This window comes from Crocodylus siamensis, chromosome 6 (genome assembly GCF_052110815.1).
Source record: "Crocodylus siamensis isolate JL-2025a chromosome 6, ASM5211081v1, whole genome shotgun sequence".
Lineage (NCBI taxonomy): Eukaryota > Metazoa > Chordata > Crocodylia > Crocodylidae > Crocodylus > Crocodylus siamensis.
In genome coordinates this window covers 666,730-685,400 of record NC_143400.1, presented here as the reverse complement: position 1 = coordinate 685,400, position 18,671 = coordinate 666,730, and the positions used below count along the sequence as shown (strand labels likewise).

Sequence of the window (18,671 nt, the reverse complement as noted above, 5' to 3'; positions counted from 1 at the left end):
TGCGCCTTCCTCCTGGCGCCTGGCCTGATTCTGTCGTACAGGCTACTTTCCCATTGACATCCATAAGGGCTCCTGGATTGTACCATGAGCTGTCTGCAGTTGCCTTGTGAAAAGGCCCAGCTGTGGGCTCTGTGCCAGTCACCATTATCTGCCCCATGCGTATCTGACGAGCAAGTCTGACCAGTCAAGCACAGCCTGGGAGCTGGCTTCTCCCAACTGGGACCTGAGCAAGGCAGTAATGTTTGTTGCCACCTTCCTGAGTTGCCCATCTGCATTCAGACCCTGTAGCGTGAATCCAGTCTGAAGGTTTTGAGTACCTCCCGGTGGAGAATCTCCACATCTACAAAGTATTTATTTCCAGACAAGAAACCGGTGGTGTTTTTATGTGTCGTTTAGTGGGGAATGGTTTCCTGCTGGCCACGTGACTAGGGGAGGGGGTAGGGAACATGCCCATTCAGTTTGTCAGTGCAGCCAGAAGAAGCTGGAAGAATTGTGTTGGAAATTTGCACTGAGACAAGATGCTGCTGCCTTGTAGCCCTCTCTCTTCTCCCCAGCCCAGCTCATCCATTACTCTGTTCTGCATGTTGCCCCTGAAGCCTCAGGAGGCCTGACCTGTCCTGTACCCTGCTCTGATCCTGGGCTGCCTGGCTGCTGCTCCAGCATCTTCTTCCCCGTCTCCCACCCCATAGCATAACCCGTAACTGGCTTCTGTGTCCCGTTGCCTTCACTGGTGGGGCTCAACCTTTTGGCCTTGTGTGCCAGGTGAATGGGGTGGGGCTGAGACCTGGCACTGCCCCCGGTGTGCTGGGATTGGTTGCCAGGGTCTGGTACCCCCCCCCCCCCACTCCTGTTGCCCTGGGATTGGCTTGCAGGGACCCCAGACTCTTCTGGATACGTCTGTTCCACATTCTGCGATAGGCTGCTGGCCTGGGAGCCGTCCTCTTCCTCCTCTAAAGCCTGGCAACCGCCCAGCCAGAACCTCCTTGCATCCAGGGAGGAAGGGGCACTGGGTTGTCACCAGCAAGAGGCAGCAGCGCCTTGACTTACAGCCTCTCTGGGAAGATCCGGTATCCCCCGGGGCCCCGCATTGGCAGTGGTTCAATGCTGGGCATCAGTCATGGATGCCCCTGACATCTCTCCTCTGAGGATTTCTCTGGCCTCTGCCCCTCTCTTTATACATTGCCGACCTATCCCAACAGTGCTGTGAGCTCTTCAAGGTAGGATCTTGTTTGTAAAAACCCACATGACCTGGCTGCTCTGTGAATAAATAGCCCAGGATTGTGGGCCCTGCCTGTCTCCCTATGTAGCAAGCTCTGGTGAAAAGTGTCACCAGTGTACGACCTTCCTTGGGGCATCCTGTGGCTCTTCTCCTTAGGGAAAGCCTTGATCCAGGGGACTTGCAAGTGCTTGTTCTTTACCTGCAGTCCTGTTGTGAATCTGTCTCTAATGAAAGCAGCAGAAGGATGAGACCTGGTCTTCCACCACCGGTACTGTATGTTTGCGCATATAACATGCTCTGGAATGAGAGGTGTACCTTGGCTTTGACAGGCATAATGAAGGAAAAAAGATTTTTTCTTTGCAGTGACTGAGTAGCAGCAGCTAAGGGACCTCAGTGAATGTGGACTTTACCTTCCATTCATGTGGTAGATGCTGCTTTTCATAGTATCATAGAAAATGAGTGGGAAGGGACCTCAGGAGGTCATATCTAGTCCAACCTGCTGCTCCAAGCAGGACCAGCTCCAGCTTCATCATCGCAGCCAAGGCTTTGTTGAGCAGGGTCTTAAACACCTCCAAGGATGGAGATCCCACCACCTCTTTGAGGAGCCTGTTCCAGTGCTTCACCACCTTCCTGGTGAGAGATTTTTTTCCCTAATATCCAACCTCAACTTCCCTTGACGCAACTTCAGTCCATTGTTCCATCTGCCCCCAATGAGAACAGTCCAACTCCATCCTTTTTGGATCCACCCTACAGGGAGTTGAAGGCTGCTATCAAATCCCTCAGTCTTCTCTTTTGCAGACTTTTCGCACATACAGCGTGACCCATTTGACATATTTCTTTGCATGTAATGCACACTCCCAATTTTCAGCACCTGGTTTGGGGCAAAAGAAGATGTGTGTGGTATGCAGTAGCTCATTTTTACTCTAGCTCAATGGAAGGAAACTCATCTGCTTAGCGAAAGCTTTTCAAATGGCTCATTTAACTCTTTCCCCAGCTCACTTCAGTGTTCTTCTTGCCACACGTTACATATATTACACAATTGACTGGTAAATCAATGAACGTAGACTGGCCAACTTGCAAAGTAATTATGTCATAAAAATGGCCGTCCAGCTACAAGAAGAGCCCACCAGCTATAACAGTCGTACCTGAAAATGTGTAACCACTTTATAGCTGGTTTAATTTGAATGTGTGGCAGGCCCTGATTTAAACCAAAAGCCATCTGGCTTATCAAGCCAAAAGGCAAAAAACCCTATGAAAAGAAAACTCAGAGGCTGGAAATTTTCTGGGCCTCCAAAAGGCCCATTAGCAGGAGGGGAAACAAATTGATGGCTCCTTTTTATTTTCATTGAACTCCTGGACTGCAGAAAGAAGCAGCAATGACAACACCCAGTAAACAATGGACCAAACTTCATCCAACAACCGGGAATGGAGAACAAAATGAACACAGGTCCTTAGCAACGGTTACAGGGACAAAGGATCCGTCGTACAAGTGCTATTGTTTGGTTGCGGGACTGGCTTGGCCTTGGGTTTTGCTTTACAGAATTGTACAAATCATTTAATTTAATAAGTGCTAAAAGTCGGGGTGTTAGGTCACCTCTTTAAGTGCAGCCAAAGAAATTGTCTCTGTTTGCAGCCTCTTCCTCTTGTGGCCTTGCTCCCTGGAGAGAGGGTGTCTCAGAGCCCCTTCCTTTCCCCCCAGACTTATTTTGTGATGCATGAGCTTCTTCCAAGTGCTGCCTTTGCAAAAGAAGCGAGACGCGCCGGGGGAAGAGAGTAGTTCCATAAGGATGACAATGAACAGCACTCTGGCAGGCAGTGATTGATGCCAAATTACCATATTTTCTCATATACCCCCACCCCCCAAGTGAGATCCACAGCTTTGTTTTTAGGAAGGTTGAATGAAGGGGGATAAAATGATATTGGTAGTTACGGATGCTTAGAGGAGGGGCAGAGCCTTATCTTTAGCTCACCCTCTTTTCTGTTCAGACAACAGCTTCAGTTTTAACCCTTTCATAGTTTTATTGGGTGCTCAGCCAGAAGCTGAAACCCTAGCTGCTGCTGAAGATGGGACTCCAGGCAGATTGTTTTTACCTCTTTTCAAAACACTCACCCTGCAGGGCTGAGAAATAGCAGGAGAGAGACCAGAAGGAGCTAAATTGTAAGTTGTCCAGAGCAATTGCTGAAGAGGCTAGCTTGATTAGTAGAACATCAAGGTTATCAGAAAGGAGAGTGGGTCATTAACTCTTATTGAGTGGTGAGCAACTAGCAGGAACCAAGCAGAGTCTAGGAAGCTGTGAAGTCAATTGACTCAGTCCTGCCTGAATAGAAATGCCACAGCTGCTATTCTGGGCAGAAAGCTGACTTCCCCATTTCAGACACCTACCCCCACCCCCCCCGATTTTTGAGAGGCTGATTCTTTTTCGAAGGGGAAGTGCAAACTATCTGAGTAAATATGGCAATTTATTTTAGCATGTGGACACACACCATACTTACCATGGGGGGGGGGGGTCCCTGTGATAGGGGACATGGAAGAAGTGTAGCCCCGCATGGCCTGGGCTGTGCTCTGTTCATAAGTAGAGAGCACCTGGCCAGCTTGTCTGGCCAGCTTGTTAAGCCAGCCGCTCTGTGTAAAAGGACTTGGATGTCTCAGCTGGCATGAATCAGGGGACCTCAGTTTTGCTACCTCTCTGAAGCAAGGGAGCTAGGACCAGCCTCTGCTATACCCACAGAGATTGGGGGGGCTGAGCATCTCCATAGCCCAACAACAATGCAGTTTGAAGGGGTCAAAAATCAGAACACAACATGGAAACCATGCATTCTGCATCCCAGATGCCACGGGGTTCCCCAGATCACCCCCAGAGCAAAGATCCTGGCGAAGAGGAGAGTCGGACCCTTTTCTTCTGTACCTGGCTCCCATTCATCTGCCCATGAACAGGCACGGAGGAGCAGAGCGAGAGATGCTGCTTTTTCTGCCACTTCTGCCCCCGGCAGGGGGAAGCAGAGGAGATTTGCTGGGAATCGGAGCAGCTCCTGCTCCACACAGCAAAGCTGAGCCCAGAGAGCCCTCCATGGGAGCTGAATTGCTCCATGGGTCACGAGTGACCCCTTGCTTGGACTTGTTGCAGTGAGAAGCCCGGGGGGGGGCAGTGGTGAGGTGGTGATGAGAGAGAGAAGAGGCAGGAGGGGGCCCGGGGCTCCTTCCCCTCTCTCTTTGTAAAACTCATCTCTTCCCTCACTGTACTCGCTGCCTTTTAGAAGTAAAGGGGCAGGAAATAGGAGAAGGAGTCATGTCTCAGCAGCACGTGGAAGCTGCCCGGCCAAGGCTTCTGCTGGTGGAAGACCATCAAACTCCACTGGTTTCCATGGCATGACATCAGCAGGGTCCCGTGGCCCCTTTATCAAGTGCAAATCGTCCCGTTTCCACACTCCATGAGAAGCAGTGATGGAGGGAGGTTGCACCTGCCTGGGATGGTCTAAGGGCGCCTCATTCCCTTCTCCCTGGGCACGGATTTGGTCCTCCCTGATGCTGGGATAAATCTGGATTAGCTCCAGAATTACACTACTGTCTGGCTGGAATAAAGGGATAAACCACAAAGCTTGCCTCCCCTTCCCCCAGCACGATCTCTGCAGCAGCTTGGACTAGTGGTCAGAGCAGGGAGAGGCAGGATGCCTGGATTCTCTGCAGCCGCGTGGGCTAGCAATGGAAGGGTGGAGCAGTGGCCGTACCCGCGGGGCAAACGGGGGAGTTTTCTACATTGACCTGCGGTGGTGGGGAAGGGGGAAAGAGACACAAGGATCGATAACCAGAACAAAGACTTCTCCCGTCTCCACCTCAGGCGGCTTGTGGCGGGGCCGGGACCGCAGAGATGAGCATTGGGCAGAGCTCAGCCTAGCGTCGGGCCCAGCTCTTGGCTCAGTCCTCCTTGCGCTCCAAGGCGGCGGTGCTGTGGATCCCACTTCCCCCCACAGAGAAGGGCAGTGCAGAGAACAAGGACTCGGTGGCTGCGAAGACGCCCCCTGCCACCCCAGAGAGCTGCGCCAAGCCGGCGGCCCCGGCCGCGTTCCCAAAGGGGGCCACCATGTTGAGGCGCTGGAGGTGGTGGTACATGAGTTCCACTGAGGCCTTGGACTCGGCCCCCCCAAGGTCCACAAAGTTGAGAGCATGGGCAGCAGGCAGCACGTGGCCCGGCACGGCCAGCGCCACGTCGGCCGGGGCGTAGCGGATGGTGCTGGTGGCATAGAGGCTCTGGGAGCTGGCTGGGCCAGCACCGTGCCCACCGAGCGGAGGAGCCACCAGCGGCAGCACCACGTTGCCTGCGTGGTACCGTGGCAGCGCCTCCATCTCGCCAGGGTAGGAGGGTGTGGATGCGGCCCGATCCTCGCAGGGCGAGCCTGAGAGAGGCGGCGACAGTGTGTCGGCCGAGGGGGTGGGCAGCACGGCCCGGGGGGAGGAGCCAAAGGCTGCTTTGGCCACACCCCCACTGCTGTCCATCTCCGGCGGGGTGAGCACCGCATCCGGGATGGAGATGTACAGGTGGGCCGTGGGCAGCTTCTCCAGGGCCGGCACTTTGCTCGCGGCATACGGGACCCCCTCTGCCAGGGTGTCCTGGGCCAGAGGGTAGGTCCAAGGGGGTCCCTTGCTGTACTTGGGGGCCTGGGCACGCTCCGTCTTCACCCCGGAGCCGGGGGATCCGCTGCGCTGCTGCGTCTGGATCACGGAGGTGAACTCGGAGGTGCTGAGCCGGGCCTGCGCGCCCGCCAGGGACCCAGCCACCTTCCTGGCACCCGCCCGAGCCCTAGGCCGAGCCTCCTCGTCGCTCCCACTCTCGGACTCCTCCGTGCTGAGCAGCGAAGCCGCCTCCGCCTCCCGCGAAGGGCTTTCGGGCTGGAACTCCAGCTTGATCCGCTTGCTGCGGGGTCCCCGGCACCTGCTCTCCCCATCACTCAGCCCGGCCTCCCCGGATGACTCTTCATCCTTGTAGCCTGGCTCCAGGCTGCTGGCCGGGGTCTCCTGCACAGAGCGGCAAGCTCCGTCGTCCCCCATGCCCTTACCTGAGGTCCCGACCTGTTTGAACAGGTAGTGCTTCCCCTGCTTGCTGTCTGAGCCCCGCTCATTTTCTGGAAGGCAGAGGAGAAGCAGGGGGTTAGCAGCAGTGATCGGAAGAGTTGGTCTGTTAGTTTTCTGCAGGGAAGGAATGAGTGGAAAGAAAGGCCTGGTGTCTATAATGAGGAGGGGGCCTGGTGTCTAACAAAAGCATCCTTGCATCTGGTGGGGTTGAGAACCATTAGTTTAATGACACATGGATCTGGTGGATCACAGAGAGGCTCATGATCATGACCTGAGGGCAAGTGACGCGGGGGGTGGAGGGGAGGTTGTGCTTGAACGTTGGGGTTGGAGCTGCAGCTGGTTGGGAGTACAAGGACCCCAGCCACACACCCCCTCCCTCCAGAGCACTAGGGAGCAGGGCACGGGGCTCACCTGGGAACTCAGGTTCCAGGTCGCAAGCATCGGCCCCTGGCACCGGAGCCGCTGGTAATTGAAAGACGTCCAGCACCATGTTCTTGCCCTCGGGCTTGCTGAAAGGCAGTGCAAGGAAAGGGGATGAAACAGACAGTCCCCGGCATGGTCTCTGCAGCAGTGTGGGCTAGTAGGGAGAGCCAGGGTGCCTGGGTTCTCTGCAGCATCAAAGAGAACTGGGACACCTGAGTCCTAATCCCAGCTGTGCAAGGGGAGGTGGGGTCCTGCTTCTAAAACATGGGAATTACAGTTGGGGGTGGTATCCAGCACTGGGATGATGATGGAGATGATGAAGACATTTCTGGGCCTGCTCCAAAGTAGCCCCAGCATGGGATAGAACCAGCTATGAAGTTGCTACATATATCCAAGTGCTAATTTTGTAGCTGGACAGCCATTTTTATGGCTCGATAATCACTTTGCACGTGTGGTCAGCCTGTGTTTCTTGTGCGATTATCTAATTCATTGCTTGATAATTAATTTGCAAGTGTGGCTGGTCTACATTTATTGCGCGATTGACTTGGCTAGAGGGTCATGCCCCTTGCACTTAGGGTCACCCTCATGCTGCATTTGGGGTCAGGAAGGAACTGACCCCCCCAGTCAGATTGGTACGGGCTTAGGTGAGGAGGCAGGTTGCCTGCCTGTGTAGCAGGGGGACACGGCTTCTACCTGGGATTTTTGAAGTGCATTTATCACCCCCCCTTTGCCAGCCTTCACCCTCCCCTGCCTCCAGCTGGGGCTGGTTTGGGGGCCGCGGGTTTCTGTGGGTCATAGCCCAAGTCATCGTGTGTCAGGGTCACCTGCATCGTGTTAGGATGAGATCAAATGAAGCTGTGGCTGGGAGGGTTTTGGGGGGGTGCACTGGATGTGACCCCTGCAGAGCCCTACAGAAGGCGCCAGGGGGACGGGGACTCGCTGTGGAGCTGACACAAGCAGCCACTGGGGAAGGCTAGCGCCTCATTGTCCAGGAACAAGTAAGGACAGATTGGAAATCGCAAGCTCATGCTTTTTGGGAAGGGGAGGGAACCCACCCGCCAGCTTCGGGCTTTCATTGTTCACAGCCAGGCAACGCTGGAGCCGATTCAAAGGAGACGTGTCTGCCCCCAGCAGACAGCCCGGGGGAGAGTGGGGAAGGGGGACATATGCAGGGTCACATTTCTCCAGGGTGGGACATCTTGGCTGCCTTTGCTGGCCTGACCTGGGAGGTTTTGGGGCAGCGTAGGGGGAATCGCAGCCTTCAACCCCCCCAACATTGGGTCAGATCATGATATAGCCCAGCATTCCTGTGACATCAGCATTATCACCCCCTTCTTTCAGAGGGAGGCCAAGAGATTTTGAAGCCCCCATTCCCCAACTAAAGGACCTGCAAATCACTGGCTCAATAGTGGATAACCCCCAAGCAGTCTAGCACCAGTATGCTCCAACTACTAGGCCACCCTCCCTGCTAGGGATTAAAACTGAGCTGGCTCCTTTTCCAGGCTGTCAGGCTCCCTGTGTCCCTCCCCTAAGCACTAGAGGTCAGTTCCTTCTCTAGATCAGTGGCCCCTGCCATGCGTTATACATATTCCACAATTAACGGGTGAATTGCGCAATAAATGCAGACCAGGCCCATGCTAAGTGATTTTCAGTGATCACACAATTACCTTGTTAATTGTGCAATAAATGTAGGCTGGTCATACTTGCAAATTAATCGCAATTAATTGGTTAATTATGCAATAAATGCACACCAGGCCCATGCTAAATAATCACACTATTAACTGGTGAATCGCAAAATAAATGCAGACTGGTTGCACATACAAAGTAATTATCATGCAATTAATTGGTTAATTGGGCAATAAATGTAGACTAGGCCCGTGCAAAGTAATCGTCACACAATGGGTGAATCGCATGATAAATTCAGGCTGGCTGCAGATGCAAAGTGATTATCACACCACAAAAATGGCTGTCCAGCTACAAAATTAGTGCTTGAAAATGTGTAACACCTTTACAGGTGGGTTCTATCCAGCTTGAATTTGAACGTGTTGCAGGCTCAGTGGGTCTCTGTTCCCATAGCCTAATCCTTGGATTGCATACCCCTCCCAGCACTGTGGAGCCCAGGCATCCGGAGCCCCAGTTTCCCCTCCAACAGACCCCCACCCCTTCCCTTGCCCCCTCTTTATCTTCAGGCACGTGAATGCTGTTCCCAAGATGCATCTGGGGCTGGGGTGGGTCGCCCTTCTCCATCCCCATCCGTGATGTCCTGCTTCCCAGCAAAAAAAGGCTGGGGGAGGGGGGGTGGGGAGATTGGGGGTGGGAGGGGAAGGGGGTGTGGAAAAAAAAAAAAGTAAATAAGTTTCCATTCCAGGAAGGCTGAGAGAAAGTTAATTAGTCTCTGTAATTACAGCACTAATTAACTAAAATACTAATCACCCTGACAAATCATACATTGGTATCTGTAATTACTTGGAGGATTAGCATAATAATACCTCCTTTTGCTTTAGCAGGGGAAAAAAAACAGCCATTAATAACCATCTGTTGTAGTCATTCATATATTAATTTATTTTATATATTTAAAAAAAAACCACCCTTGACAGAGACAGCGCATAATTCTGGGTCGAGTCTGCCGTGCAGGTGGGGGTGGGATGTGGTGGCTGGGACCCTCCTCAGAAGGGCAGAGCCTTGAAGGGATTTAGGAGCACCCGGCCGTTGATTTAGTGGGGCTAAGGCAGGGGGTTCTCAACTGGGGATGCCCCGGGATCCCTTCAGCAGCTCTGTGAGCACCAGTAAGTGTGTAAACACCTACACGCGATGCACTCGATTCACCCGGAGCTACAGCCTCCTGCTGTGGTAGTGCTGAGAGGTCTTTGCAGTGACCCAGAAGCTGTGCCTCAGTTTCCCCAGTGCACAGCCTTGCCAGGCCAGTGGCCTTCCCCGTGGCCTACCTGAGGATGTAATTAACCCAGACCATGTTCCTCTCGCTCGGGTTCTTGATGTTCACCGAGATGGTGGCGCACGACTGGATCCAGACGAAGCCCCCGTTCTTCTGCAGCCAGCGGTAGTATCGCGTCACCACCTGCCCCTTGTTCAGCACTGGGCGGGGAGGAATGGAAAATGCTTGTTACTGATGGGACTGGCCTCTAACTGGCCTTAGATCCCTGGGTGCCGGCAGCATGTGGAGGCTGGTACCCACCCGTGATCAACAGGGATCCTGGTTTCCTCTGATAAAAAAAAACCAAACGAAACCATTTTTAGACTTCAAAAAAGTAACCCAAAATCCCCATTTTTCCGCAATCAAAATGAAATGCTACTTATTTACATACAAGTGGCGTTGCACTTTGATCATGGTAAACTCTGGATTTGGGGATCCTGCTTTTAATGTGAAAATTGGAGATTTTTTTTTTTTAATCAGAGAAAACCAGAATCCCTGCTTATTAATCAGCTGCTTGCCCTTTTTCATCACAAAGCCCGATCCCCGCAGCTGGGCAGGGCTGCAGCTCATTGCCAGGGATCCTGGTTTTCCTGATTTAAAAAAAAGTCCTATTTTTCAGATTAAAAAAAGGAACACAACATCCACATTTTTCCATGATCAAAATGAGAAACGCCTCTGTATAAATATTTGTGGCGTTTCATTTTAATCACGGAAAAATGTGGATTTTGGGTTACTTTTTTAAATCCAAAAGTTGGGGATGTTTTTTTTAATCGGAGAAAACCAGAATCCCTGGCATTGCGCCCCAGCCGGTGGGGAGGAAGAGGGGAGAGAGTGGCTGTAGACGTGGCTTCCTGCCACTTTCGGACAGGAAGTGAAGGGATGGGAAAAGTGCCGTGAATGGTTGAAAGGATGCAGGGATGGATACTATTGGTTCTGATTGGGGTGTTGCTAATGAGCTCGTGGCAATTAGGAGCTGCACGCTGCATTCAGTCGCAGTGCCCCCTGCTGGTTGATCCAGCACAGCACCCTACGTGTCCCCCTCCCCCTCCCCTTCCCCGTCGCGGGTGGATTCAAATCCGTTGTTCGCCGTCTAGTTCGTTAGGTCTCTAAATTAAACAATCACTTCGTTGCAGCCAGTCAGGAATGAATGTTCAGCGGTCCCTAAAGCAGTGGTTTTTAACTAGAAAATCCCGCGTGTCTAGCAAGCCCAGGCCCGAGGCAGAGCGGGCTGTGTGGGGATCCCCGAGCTCCTAGGTCAGCTTTGGGGGGGAGTAGCTTACGGTCCAGGTGGCTCTGGCGGATCCCCTCCACGTCCTCGCCATGGATGAACTGGTAGCAGCTCTTCCCCACCAGCTCCGAGGGGCAAAGGTCCATGTAGTCACTGACCCTGCGGGGAGGAGGGCAGGGGGTTGCAGAAGCAAAGAGAGAGGTGGGCAGACCCGGGGAGGCGGGGTGTTGCTCCACTGATCCCAAGAGCAATTCAGTGCAGAGCTATTGCACGAGGCTGGGGGGGGGGGTCTCACCACCACACCCTCCCTTGATGCTCCATGTGTCAGGGCGGTTTTAGGGCTGGGCTGGGCCAATGCTCTCTGGCACCAACCCCACCGGGTCCTGGCTGGAGGGTCTTGCCCCTGTGCTCAGGCTCAGCTCCGTGCTGCACTGGGGCAGGAAGGGATTTCCCCCCTGCTCAGACTGGTCGGCACTGGGGGGGTTTGCCTTCCTCTGCAGCGGGGACACGGCCTGGGCATGGGGCCTCTGCAGCATCCATGACCCCCCGGCAGCAGCAGGATGTTGGCAGCCGTGGTCCCCCGGTATCCCAGGGGCAGGGGCAATGCCCAAATGCGGTGTCAGGACTGGCGGTCGTGATGCTGGGTGTGTCTGGGCTAGTTTGGATGGCGCTGATCCTGGATGTGACCCTCGGAGCTCCCTTCCAGCCCCGCGGCTTTGGGATTTCTAGGAATGGCACCAGAATCTGGCCCTCTGAACCCAAAGATCCTCACTCAACCTGTCACCTGAGTCAGTTCATACAGACGTGCCCCAGGGGACACCTGGGTTGTGCGTGCAGGTAGGTGGGAGAAACTGGATGTCCTGGTTGTGTGCGTGTGTGCGAGAGACCTAGGCACCTGGGTTCAATGTGTGTGAGGTATCTGGACACCTGGGTTCTTTGTGCATATGCGTGTATTTGCACATGGGGGGGCACCTTCTCTGGGCCTGACAACCCCTTTACACCTACCAGGGCCTTGGGCCCCTACCCCAGCCAGGCCTTGACCCCGTCTGCTCTCCACCGAGCCCTAAAGCCCATCATGGGCCATGATCCCAGTGGATCCCCCCTGAGGGACCCAGCCCCGTGGGGGCAGGATGCGGCCCCGGCACGCACCGGCTCTCGCAGTAGACGATCTGCAGGTCCAGGTTGACGCGGAAGACAAACATGTGGCACTCGATGCGCACCTCGCTGAGTGTGGAAGGGGGCAGCGTGTGGGCCAGCGCCACCAGCCCCATCAGCCGGCCCCGCGCCCCCGGGCCGTGGGTGAAGGCGGGCAGGCGCGGGCGCAGGCGCCCTGTCACGTGGATCACCTGCCGGGGGGAAGAGGGGGCGTGAGAATCTGGGTGCTACCGCCCCGTCCCTAGGGGCACCGTCCTCTTACACATGTGCACACCCACACAGACAACCCAGGTGTCCCCCACACAGTACCCAGCACACAACCCAGGCATCCGGGACACCCCCCAACAAAGAACCTGGGTGTCCGGGACACCCTTACCACCCCCCCCCCCACACACACACACACTCTTACTGAGAACCCAGGAATCTCACACACATGCACACCCCCGCTGCTCCGGAGGCCCCAGGCTACGGGCTGAGGGAGAATCCCCAGCAGCTATTAGCAGTATGGGGGGCATGCCACACACATAGTGAGTGCCAGTTGCCATTAGCAGGGGCAACACGTGCGTACACACAACCGAGGCAGCCGGGATGCACGCACACGTGCAGAAGGCACGTGCTGTGACGAAGCTCCCTTGTCAGAGGATTAGGGGGTCTCTGCAGGGCCCCCCGAGCCCCCTTCCCCTATGTACCTTGTAGCCAGACGTCTTGACGTGCAGCCCCCGCTTGGTGAGGGTGGACTTCATGCGGATGAAGAAGGCCCGGGCCAGGGCGTCACGCTCGAGGCGGCCTGGGGAGAGGTGCCGGAGTCAACGAGACCCACCCACGCCCCCACGCGAGTGTGACACAAGGTGGGACGGGGCCAGGGAGGAGGGGGTGTGCCTTGGGCCAAAGCAAGGTTGCTGCCTCCTGCCCCCCAATCCTATGCACAAACATATACACACACACATCCCCCCACAATGCTATATACACACACACACACACGCATGTGTACACCTTGGTTCTGTATACACACACCTTGTTCCCACACACATTGATCCTATTCCCCAACACCCTGAGCCTTTACACACCCACTGATCCTATACATAAACACGCATCTACCAACCCACACACACACACCCCTTGATCCTATACCCCAACACCCTGAACCTTGACACACACACACTGCTCCTATACTGCCCCCTCTGAGTTTTCACATACGCACACCCTGATCCTATACACACACGAATACACCCCGCTTTGATCCTATACACCCCCCCAATCTTACACACACATGCTGATCCTATACCTCTCCACTTCACACACTCACTGATCCTATACACACATACCTTGATCCCATACATACACACACACACGCCCTGATTCTATACGCACCACACCTTGAGCCTGCTCACGCACACAGACACCCCCCCTTGATTTTATACACACACATTCCTTGAGCTTGCACACCCCCCCGATCCTATACCACCCCCTACCCCGAGCCCTTCTCTCTCTGCCTCACACACATACACCCCCCTCCTCTTTCTGTGGCACGTGGTCAGACCAGGCCTGGCTGCATTTTCTCTCTCGTTCTCTTTCACTCCTGCAGGAATTTTTCAGCGGTTCCCACAGGAAAGCCACGTGTGTGTGTGCGTGTGCACATGCGTGTGCATATGTGCACGTGTGTGTGCTGAGAAGGCAAGAATTCCTACGCCTCCCTCTGCCTGGCACGACCCCAGCAGGGCCAAGGCGGTGGTGTTGAGGTCCCAGCGGGAGGCAGGCCCTGGGGACCCGGGCGCCCGGGTTCCCTGCCTGGCTCTGGGAGGGGAGCGGGGGTTGATGGTTAGAGCAGGACGGCTGCGGGGGGGCCAGATGCCTGGGTTGCCTGCCCAACATTGAGCGGACATGCGGCTTACCAGGCTCGGGGGCCGGGAGCAGGGAGGCGGAGCCGGCTCCGTTGGGCCCGGCCAGGTTGGGGGGCTTCTGGGTGCCTGGCGGGGGGCTGCTGGCCTCACCCGGCACCTTCAGCCCCAGCTGCTTGGCGACCTCAGGGTGGTCCCCGGGGTGGATGTAGTCGAAGATGCTGCTGCCCGTCAGCTCCACCTGGAAGGCAAAGATGCAGGGGGGGGGAGTTGGGAAGGAAGGGCACTGCCCCCTGCATCTGGTCAGCTGCATGTCCTAGTCCCTGCCCTGCGTCCATGGGTGATGAGTCTCCTGTAAGCTCAAGTGGGGAGGGAGGTATGTGGGGGGTGGTGTCGTGCAGGGCAGATAAAGGGCTGGCAACCGGGGGGCAGTCCCCAGGATGGAGCGGGACCAGCTCGGGAAGGGAGTGTGGTTCGGTGGTCACACTAGGAGGGCTGCGGGGGGGGTTGTAGGGTGTAGAGCTCAGCGTGGCAGGGGGCACAACACACCTGCACATGCAACACCCCCATCTGCAGTGATCCGGACAGACATGCTGGCCCTTCTCCACCCCCAGACCAGGGACTGAACCCAGGCATCCCGGCTCCCAGCCCCTGCTTTACCCACTAGGCCCCGCTCCTCTCCCCCGCACCTGCGAGAGCCCCAGGTAGATGGACACGGTCTCCGAGATGTAGAGGAACTTCCCCTCCTGGTTCAGGGCGAACACGAACCCGTCCAGCGACTGGGGAGACAGAGCGAGCCGTGGGCGCGGGTTGGGGGGGCGTGTGGATCAGGTCCTGTGGCCCCAGGATCCGGCCCCACGCTGGGGGAAGGAACACCCCTGATCTGCCCCCTCCGAAGCACCAGGAGAGCGGGGCAGATGCAGGCCCCGGGTCTAATCCTTCCCGTCGTTCCTGGGAGTCGGGGGGGGGGGCAGGTGTCCGGCTGCCTTTCCTGTGTCAGGAGGGGGTGCTAAAGAACCGGGGGGGCTGGTATATCCACTGCCATCAATGATTCATGGCGTGTGCCCCCCCCACCATTGCCCCGCATGCCAGCTGCCACCCCCCACCCGCTATAATCCAATTGGTTAGAATGAAAGCATATTATACCCCCAGCTCCTGGGAAACTCAAGCCTCCGGGGGGGGGGGGGGTTCGCAGAGCTGGCGGGGAGGGGATAACCCAATAGACTTGGCCGCATCCTTCCTGCCGGCCACATACCACCTGTCCCAGCCCCCCCGCCCCAGGGAGCAGAGCCGAGCAGTGTTGGGGGGGGCAGGACACCTGGGGTCTAGCTGTAGGTCTGGGGGTGGGCGGGGGGCATCCAGCTCCGCCTGGGCCAGCTGCACTCACCTGCAGGATGTGGCCCCCCAGGTGCTGTTCGAAGAGCTCGGTCAGCAGCACGGCCACGTTCCTCCTGCCCGGGGCCCCCAGCCCTGTGGGAGAGGGCAGAGGCGGTCAGGGCAGCAGCTCCCGTGGGTGTGGGACGCGTGGGCAAAGTGGGGTGGGGGTATCAAACACACCTGCCTCCGTGGGCTGGATCTAGACATGGTTTTAGGGGTGGGATGAGTGGCAGTGCAGGGGGTTAATGCAGACATTAATACCACTCTGTCCCGCACACGCTTGTGCCTAGCGGGGCACTTGGGACTTCCTTGCTAACTGCCCCACAGCCCTGCCCCTGCCCCTCTGGCATCAACCAATGCAAGTCAATCACACGCTGCGGCTCTGGGGACTGAGACAGCCAGACGTGCCCGGGGGATGAGCAGCCAGGGACTGCGATCAGGGCTGTCCTGGGACAGGGGCGAGGAACTGTGCCTGTCTCTGCGCCAGGCCGTGCATCGTGGCACCGTAGAGCTGTGGGGCTGGAAGGGACCCCTCGGAGGTTGCCTGGCCCCGGCCTGAGGCAGGATCAGCCCCGTCCAAACCAGCCCGGACAAAGCCGGCATCGAAGCTCTGAGCAAAACCACCGCCAGCAGGAGGGTCACGGGGGGCAACATCCGGCTGCTGCCAGAGGGCTCATGGGCACTGTGGGGAGCCCAGGCTGAGGCTGTGCCTCTGCTGCAGAGGAAGGCAACCCCCCCCCCCAGTTTGCACCAGTTTGAGGGGGAAATCCCTTCCTGCCCCCGTGCAGTGTCGGGCTGAGCCTGAGTGCAGGGGCAAGACACACACACACACTACCCCCCACCCCCACGAGAGACGCCCCGCTCCACTCCGCTCAGCTCAGCCCAGCCCAGGCCGGGGGCCCGGCATTGTCCTCGCAGCGCCGCGGCCGACGGCATCTGCATGCTGATCAGGGCAGCTTTCACGGCGCCCCGGCCGGCCTGAAAGGTTCACAGGCCCCGGGTAACCTCCTTCCTTTCAGGCCTTTCTCCTGGCGGGCGCCGCGGCCGGAGACTAAGGAAAGACGCAGCGGCGGGGGGCGGGGGGCATCGCAGCCACTGGGGAGTGAACATGGAGGGGGGGGAGCACCTCCACCCCCTCTCCCGGGTTAAAACCAGCCTGGTTTCCCTCCCCCGCCAGACGTCCACACTGGGTCCCGAGCAGCTGAGGACCAGGGCGGTGTCCAGCCTAGAGCCAAGCCACGGGGGGCAAGTCACCCCCATGGGACATTTGTGCCCCAGGCAGTGTTTTGAGCCATCGGTTGCTGCCAAAACCAATCCCCGAGGCTGAGAAGCTGGCAGCGTTGCACCAAGACCACGGCTCCCGTGTACCATATTTCACTGTACACCACGCATCACCCCCTCCCCCTTGGCTCCCACGTACCGTCGTGTGCCACAAACCATGCGCCGCCTCCTCAATACCCCTCGATACCCTGACAACTCCCACGTACCGCATCTCGCCGCATGCCATGCACCACTCCCTCAATACCACTGCAATGCCCCTCTACCATATTTCACTGCATACCATGTGCTGCCTTCTCAATACCCCGATGGCTCCTGTATACCGTATTTCACCCCATACCACACGGTGCCCCTTGTCGTGCAACAACTGCGGTTCAAAAGAAATTAGGTGATCTCTTCACCCAACTATTCGACGCCAGGTCCCATGTTGAATCCCTGCAGCCCCTTTACTGCATCTTGAATGTCTGGTGGAGGGGAAAGGAATGAATTAACGCCCGCCCCCCCCCGCCCCCGCTCTAGTTTTCAGTAGCAATAGCGAGAGGCGAAGGCATGAGGCCGGCAAGCGTTCAGGGGATCGACCCTGCTGTTCCTACCAGTATTTGCCAGTATTTGCCCAGAGGAGTTGCCCCGGGGTAGGCCCCAGTGTGGCTGCAGATACACCGGGTTAAAGGGGGGTCGCCTGCACCCCACCGAGCTCAGGGAGTGGAAGCAGGCCCCGCCTTCCCATAGTGTCACATCCTGGAAACGAGGTGATGTCACCACAAATCTCAAGTGCATCACTTTAATTGCAGCTTTGCTGGACAGGCAGTGTTGGGCACTAGAAGTTAAGCAGGCTCCAGCTAGGTCAGTGCATGGATGGGAGACTGCTTGGGCTCTCCCAGCTTCCTGCATGAGGGTGAGTGTGTCACATCTAGACCTGAGGGCTGCATTCAGTCCTGAGCCAATGCATAGGGACACAAAAAGAAAGCACAAATAGGGGGGAAAAAGCCTGAGAGAAGAACCCAGGCACCCAGCTTTGCATTCAAACCCCGGGGCTGCTGGCTGCACCCGATCTCTCCCTGCTGATCTGATTTTGAACACGAACATGACCTCTAGGTCTCAACAGGTTGTGGGGGAGAGGTTGGCAGGAGGGGAACGGGCCTCTTCTCATGCTTAGGGGAAGAAATGCTATTTTCCAGCGAAACCGAAAGGGGGGAAAGAAATAAAATAATAATAATAATAATAATAATAAAAAAGCCAAACACCCCCCCTCCCCCCACTCTACATGGGAGCTGGCATTTATAATAGCTCCCTCTGTTATCTGTATGAATTTACTTGTAACTAACAAACACAGCGCTCCCTTGACAGACACGCCGAACAATGCCAGCTCTGCTAATTGCCGCAATTTTCTCTGTCATTTTCTTTAATTCCTTCATTTCGTCTCTCTTGAAATAACCCCGCAGGTCAGACAGAATGCTCCTATAATTAAAAGCATTTAATGTACGAATTAGAAAGCTGCTGGGATGGGGGGGGGGGGGCTGAGAAGAGATGGGGAGAGGAAGGGGGAAAAAATATATATATACATACATACATATAAGGAACAAAAAAAAAACCTTGTTTTTTTTTTCTTTCCCCCTTACTTGGAAAGTTGTCAACTCTTAAAGTTCGACGGTGCCTGTTTCCCCCGGGCCAGCGCTGGGCCCCAGCCGCCCGCCCCAGCGCGACGGGCAGAGAAGAGATGGCGCGTGTTCGGCCCTGCGTGTGATCCTGGTCTTTGCTCCCGGACGCCTGCGTTCCCCGCTCTGGGGTCTGGTGCCTTTGTCAGCACTTCAGGGGTTAAACCCCACTGAAGGGGAAAGTCACCTCTTCCCTCCCTTCCCCTGCAACACCATGCTGGGTGGGGGGCATCAGATTGTGGGACCTCCTTTATTCCATAGACATCATAGATTTCATAGTCATTAGGGCTGGAAGGGACCGCGGGAGATCATCGAGTCCAGCCCCCTGCCCAAAGGGCAGGAAGTCAGCTGGGGTCATAGGATCCCAGCAAGATAAGCATCCAATTTACTCTTGAAGGTGTTTAATGTAGGTGCTTGAACCACCTCCGCTGGCAGACTGTGCCAGACCTTGGGGGCTCGGACAGGAAAGAAATTCTTCCTTATGTCCAGCCTGAAACT

At 56.2% G+C, this 18,671-nt stretch overlaps 1 protein-coding gene across 2 annotated transcripts in view; it reads right to left on the bottom strand.

Moving 5' to 3' along the window:
- Positions 1-95: 95 nt before the first annotated feature.
- Positions 96-18,671, bottom strand: part of NPAS1 (neuronal PAS domain protein 1) — a 33,749-nt gene continuing 15,173 nt past the window's right edge. For both annotated transcript variants that reach the window (XM_090056080.1, XM_090056081.1), the window contains 9 exons: positions 15,251-15,333; positions 14,553-14,642; positions 13,918-14,104; positions 12,715-12,812; positions 12,020-12,216; positions 10,923-11,029; positions 9,656-9,803; positions 6,699-6,796; positions 96-6,337 (listed from right to left, as the gene is read on the bottom strand). In XM_090056080.1, the coding sequence (XP_089912206.1) occupies positions 5,133-6,337; positions 6,699-6,796; positions 9,656-9,803; positions 10,923-11,029; positions 12,020-12,216; positions 12,715-12,812; positions 13,918-14,104; positions 14,553-14,642; positions 15,251-15,333 (2,213 nt within the window). In that variant the 3' untranslated portion in view covers positions 96-5,132. The remainder of the gene's footprint in view (positions 6,338-6,698; positions 6,797-9,655; positions 9,804-10,922; positions 11,030-12,019; positions 12,217-12,714; positions 12,813-13,917; positions 14,105-14,552; positions 14,643-15,250; positions 15,334-18,671) is intronic.